Below are 5,857 nucleotides of genomic sequence, written 5' to 3'. Positions count from 1 at the left end.
CTCATAGGGCTGGCCACAGAGGCCCTCAACCACACGAGTGGCCCTCCTCTGGACCCTCTCCAGGTTCTCCATGTCCCTCTTGAAGTGCGGCGCCCAGAACTGGACACAGTAATCCAGCTGCGGCCTGACCTCTGCTGCACAGAGGGGGAGCGAGACCTCTCTGGACCTGTTAATGATGCCCCTGTTGATGCATGACAGGGTGCGGTTGGCTCTGCCTATTGCTTCATCACATTGGTGACTCATATTCATCCTGGAGTCAATCATGACTCCAAGATCTCTCTCTGCCTCTGTGCTGCTAAAAGGGTCAGCCCCTAACCTATAACCATAATGCTGGTTCCCACTCCCCAGGCGCAGCACTCTGCACTTGTCCTTGTTGAACCGCATCCTGTTCAGATCCGCCCACTTCTCCAACCTATGCAGGTCTGCCTGGATGCGGTCCCTGCCTGCCGGTGTATTCACTTTACCCCACAGCTTGGTGTTATCAGTGAACCTGAACAGGGTGCTCTCCACACCCTTGTCCAGGTCACTAATGAAGATGTTGAATAGCACCGGCCCAAGGACCGAGCCCTGGGGGGGACTCCGCTGCCCACACCCTTCCAGGTCGACATTTACCCATCCACCACCACCCTCTGGGTTCGTCCCCAGAGCCAGTTTGCCCCCCATGTGACTGTGCTTTCAACAATGCCGCAGTCCCTCAGTTTGCCCACCAGAATTGGGTGGGACACTGTGTCGAAGGCCTTCTGGAAATCCACGAAGATGACATCGACTTCCTCCTTCACATCTAAGCTTTTTGTTACCTGGTCATAGAAAGAGACCAGGTTAGTCAGGCAGGATATGCCTGGTATGAACCCATGTTGGTTACTTCTCAACATCACTTCCCCTGCAGGGCTCTCACAAATGTGGCCCTTGATAATTTTTTCAAAGACCTCCCCCAAGATAGAAGTGAGGCTGACTGGCCTGTAGTGGCCAGGCTCTTCCTTCCTCTCCTTCTTGAAAATAGGGACCACATTGGCCCTTTTCCAGTCCTCAGGGTCTTGGCTCGAGCACCAGGAGTCCCCAAACAGCCGTGCCAATGGCTCTGCAATGACACCAGCCAATTCCCTCAGCATCCGCAGATGAAGGTTATCCGGGCCTGCTGACTTTGACACATCTAACTAAGCCCGCCAGGTAATCCTTAACTAGGTCTGAACTAACAGTTGGGGGACTTGCATCCTTCCTGGGCCTCAGTACGCTATCACCCGAGAGCACCCCATTGTCAGTGGACAGGAACATGGAGGCAAAGAACTTGTTGGAGAGTTCTGCCTTCTGTTGCGTGTCTGTCACCAACTGCCCTGCCCTGCCTTGTACGGGTCCAATGTTACCCCGAGACTTCTTCTTGCTACTTATATACTTGAAGAAGGACTTTTTGTTATCCTTAATCCCAGAAGCTAATCTAAGCTCCAGTGCTGCTTTAGCTTTCCTTACCAAATCCCCACAAGCTCAGGTTACGGTGGTGTACTCCTCCTTTGTCCCTGTCCCTTCCTTCCACTGCCAGTACACTTTTCTCTTTGCCCTCAGGCCAGCCTGGATATCCACGCTCAGCCATGAAGTTTTGTTGGACCCTTTTCCCACCTTCCTGCGCAGAGGAATTGTGTCCTGCTGTGCCCCAAGGATAGCCTCCTTGAGGAAGGACCACCTTTCCTGGACCCCCCATACTAGCTATCACCTGGGCTCCGAGTGCCTCCCTGACTACTGCCCTGAGCACATCAAAGTTGGCTTTCCTAAAGTCAAGCATTTGCGCTGTGTTAGTTACCCTCCCCCACCTTTCTCTGAATAGCAAACTAGATCATTTCATGATTGCTGTCCCCTAGCCTCCCTTGTACTAGCACACCCCCCACCAGGTCATCCCCAGAGGCTAACACCAGATCCAGTATGGCGTTTTCCCTATTAATGTAGCTATATTACTCATCTATAATTGATACAGTACAAAATTCTGGGGTATTTTTGGTTACAATACGGTATTGGGCCTTGGTTCAGGAACCAATCCCCCATTTATAGCATTGTTTCTTATGAGAAATTTGGTTCTGAGTTAAAATGTTTCGACTTAAGACGCGGTTTTCAGGAACCAATTGTGTTGTAAGTCTGAGGACTGCCTGTATTAAATCAGTAGTGAAATAACTGGTAAAATAAAAATTCACTAGAGAAATAATGGGGAAAGAATTGATTCTCACTCACTGGCTGGATTCTTTTAAGATCAAAATACGTTTATAGCTTCCCATGTCACGTATTTTCATTTATGATTAAAAGTTACAACATATGTCCTTGACATCTTCCCAGAAAACATTAAGGGTGTATCAATGACAACACCCCAGAAGCAACAACAAACGAAAAGAAATCTTCTACCTATTTTGTCTCCAACCAAAGATAGTAAAAATTATGCCTCTCACTAACCCATACTGCATAGTTACATGGGGAACGTGTAGATACATACAAAGTGATTATCTGGCATCCTGGTTTTCTGTTAAAAAATTCAAGTCTCTAATAAAAAAAGCCAACATTTTCTGATTAAAAAACCCCCAAATCCGTGTTTTTTTGTGATTAAAATGAAACACCACTATATATAGGTAGCAGCTGAACACAATGTTTTATTGATATATTTACAATTTTAAAGTAATTTGGAAGCCTACCAGTGCCTCAATCATTATAATAAAATATATTCTAAATATTTATATATTTTGGTGTTTGATTTTTTTTTTTTTTTTTTTTTAAATCATGAGAACTCCCCCTACCCCCTTTGCTTATCAGGATGCAGGTCTAACCGCGAGTGTCCCCCACAATGCTTCATGGCACTGAGAAGCCCTGATACGCCAGTGCCCTGCCCTTCACTCCCAACCTGCAGCCCCTCATCCCTGCCACAGCCCCTCACTTTTGATGTGCAGTCCCCTGGTTTTTTTCGTTAAAGGGGAAAACCCATATTTTTCTCCTTTAATGGGAGAATCCATGTTTTCCCACAGGAAACGGAAAACCCGGATCCCTGGTGATTACACTGCCATTTTTTCAAAAATGATGAAGAAGCCTTTTATCTGTATACAACCACATGCCTGGAGGTCAGAAACAGTGGGAGTAGTTTAACAAAACAAACAGCATCTGATGATCCTCAGCTGAGGGTAAAAATGACCTAAGCAACAGACATATTTTAATGACTTTTACCAATTTCAAGATTCAAAAGCTGGAAGAAAGTGCACATACTAAAAAATAGAATAGAAAACCTTATCTTTTGAGAAAGGGCTTAATTGAGAAACTAGTGCCTCTTACCTCCAGTCTGTGTATTGTAATAATATGTATGACCATCTTCAGTGACTCCTTCCACCCATACTGCTGTCTAATGAAAAAATACATAGAAAGTAAAAGTCTAGGAATGGGCTTTAATGACTAACCATGACACAGCTAACAAAGTGTAAAGATACTTAGTATTTGTTAAGTTTTATAAATGGTTTTAGAACCTGATTCAACTCCCATTGAAGTTAAAAAAATCCCACTGACTGAAACATGAGTTGGACACATACCTTGTAACATACAGCAGTATGCAGACACACTATATTTGTCTTTGCATCTGCACATTCCATACAAGCAAACTGAATAATTATATTTCAGTAGCAGGTGATTAGTACCAAGCACTGTAGTTAAGGTTGCCAAACAATTCAAATGATGATATAACCCATTACTTTTATATTTCTGATCTTCTCACATAATTACACCTAAATTGATATTTTCACACTTTATTTCAGTCCTGAAGTTCTAAGCAATCTCTGAGAAAAATCTCACCAGCATATTTACAGTTTTATGACCGTAGGAAAAACTCATCACCATCAAACTTTATCCCAAATAAAAACAAACAACACACTTGTCTTCCTTTTATCTTTCTAACACACTTGAGTAACTCTACTAGCATTACCTATTTCTCCTGTACTGAGCCCAAACCAAAACAGCTGCAGATGCTCCCTCTGCCTGAATGGTGTTTGTACCCAAAAGCTTGCAAAGACTAATTTTACTATTTTAGTTGGTCTAATAAAAGATATCAGATTTACCCAAAGAACCTTGTCTGCCTCCTGTACTGAGCAGCACTCTAGCCCATATTGTTATTTTGACATTAATAAAACATCCTTAAAAATCACACAGTGGGACAAAAGCTCTGATTCAGTATCATAACTGCTTTTAAAATGGAGTCAAGAAATAAAAACGTTTAGATTCTCATAGCAACATGCTTTCACATGCCATTTAGAAATGTACCTGTAAGGTGATAAATTAAATCAGTTGATTCAGAGAAGGAAAAAAACTGCCCACACATTTCCTCAAGATATATTTTGTAAATTTTGAGTGCATTAGTTTCAAGAAAAGTGACAAAATAGAAAGTGGTTTTACAGAGCTACAGATGAGATGAAAAAAACCAGCCTGAGGTATAACACAGTTCTTTCTATGAGCAGTAGAGTCTGCTTGGCATGGAGCATTCTTTGCCTGACCCCACAAAGCAGTGAAACAGATGGTTTCCTTTATCAATAGTTCTGCTGACTGTTTTCACAGGCTGTTGGGTGTCTGTCAGCATTTATATGGTCTTATCACAGTAGCAGCCATCCTTTAAGTACATAGTGCTGTGTTATTACTCCACCCTGCTCACGTATGGGAGAACTAAGCAGTAAGCTAACTTCTTACTGGTTGTAAAACATGGATGGTCCCTGAAACTTACTAGTAACCCAGAATACTGCACATGGAGAAGGTAGGGTACAGAAATATAACACACTGAAAATTGAGACTAAGCTATTTCTGGGGTTACAGTATTGTTGTAATAATCCTTGTGGTCCAGGGAATACGCAAGAAACAAAGTTTGTTTGAAAACAGCTTTTACTGGACAACTGTATAGTTGGGAGAAATCTTAGACAAACTTTCTTCTCCAAAAGCTTGTCTAACATCTCTTTCAAGTATACAATTGGTCCAGTAGAATATATTACCAAACAAACCTTGCTGGAATACTTTTTTTGCTGATGTATATAGTCTTTAAGCATTATTTCATTATTCATTATTAGTTTTTCCCTGTAATTTCCTCAGTATATACTTACGAAAAACATCACAATACTGCAGCACTTTTCTTAACTCTCTAAACTGAATCACTTTGCTAGATATGCTAACTTTATATCTTAAACTAAGGGAGTTACGTGAAACCAAAAATAAACTTCTCCAGAGATCTTAGGCCACAATGATTTGCAGTACTGTGGAGTTTGAAAACACTGTACCCCAGATTTGCACAGCTCAGTTTCACTCAAAAAAAATTAACAGAAGTTATTTAAAAGACAAAAGCAACATTTCAAATTATGTGTGGGTAGGATTTTCAAATGTGCAATAATGATTTAGAAGCATTGTGAATCTGTGCTCCTAAACTACTTATGTGCCTTTGAAAATCCCTCCTCATAAATATATTATTTGTGTATCTATCTATATACAGTATATAGTAACATAGAACTATATGCGTGTGTGTGTGTCTATATATATCTCTATATCCCGATATAGAGATATATATAGATGTATACGTGTGTCATAGAATCAATGAGTCGGAAGAGACCTAGACAGATCGAGTCCGACCCCCCGCCATGGGCAGGAATGAGCACTGGGGGTTGGAGGGGTCATAAGACCCCAGCCAGGTGCCTATCTAGTCTCCTCTTGAAGATTTCCAAGGAAGGTGAGAGCACCACCTCTCTGGGAAGCCTATTCCAGGCTCTGGCCACCCTTACAGTGAAGTAGTTCTTCCTAATATCCAACCTAAACCTATCTTCCCTCAGCTTGTGGCCATTGTTCCTCGTGACTCCAAGGGGGGCACTGGTGAACA

The 5,857-nt window shown here is 42.2% G+C and overlaps 1 protein-coding gene across 1 annotated transcript in view; it reads right to left on the bottom strand.

Moving 5' to 3' along the window:
* Positions 1 to 5,857, bottom strand: part of WBP4 (WW domain binding protein 4) — a 32,178-nt gene that overhangs the window by 11,808 nt on the left and 14,513 nt on the right. The window contains exon 7 of the mRNA XM_019529841.1: positions 3,295 to 3,361. Within this exon, the coding sequence (XP_019385386.1) occupies positions 3,295 to 3,361 (67 nt within the window). The remainder of the gene's footprint in view (positions 1 to 3,294; positions 3,362 to 5,857) is intronic.

This window comes from Crocodylus porosus, unplaced genomic scaffold (assembly GCF_001723895.1).
Source record: "Crocodylus porosus isolate Cpor-Errol unplaced genomic scaffold, CroPor_comp1, whole genome shotgun sequence".
Lineage (NCBI taxonomy): Eukaryota > Metazoa > Chordata > Crocodylia > Crocodylidae > Crocodylus > Crocodylus porosus.
Note: the sequence above shows the minus strand (reverse complement) of the source record. Positions and strands in the feature narration are given on the sequence as shown.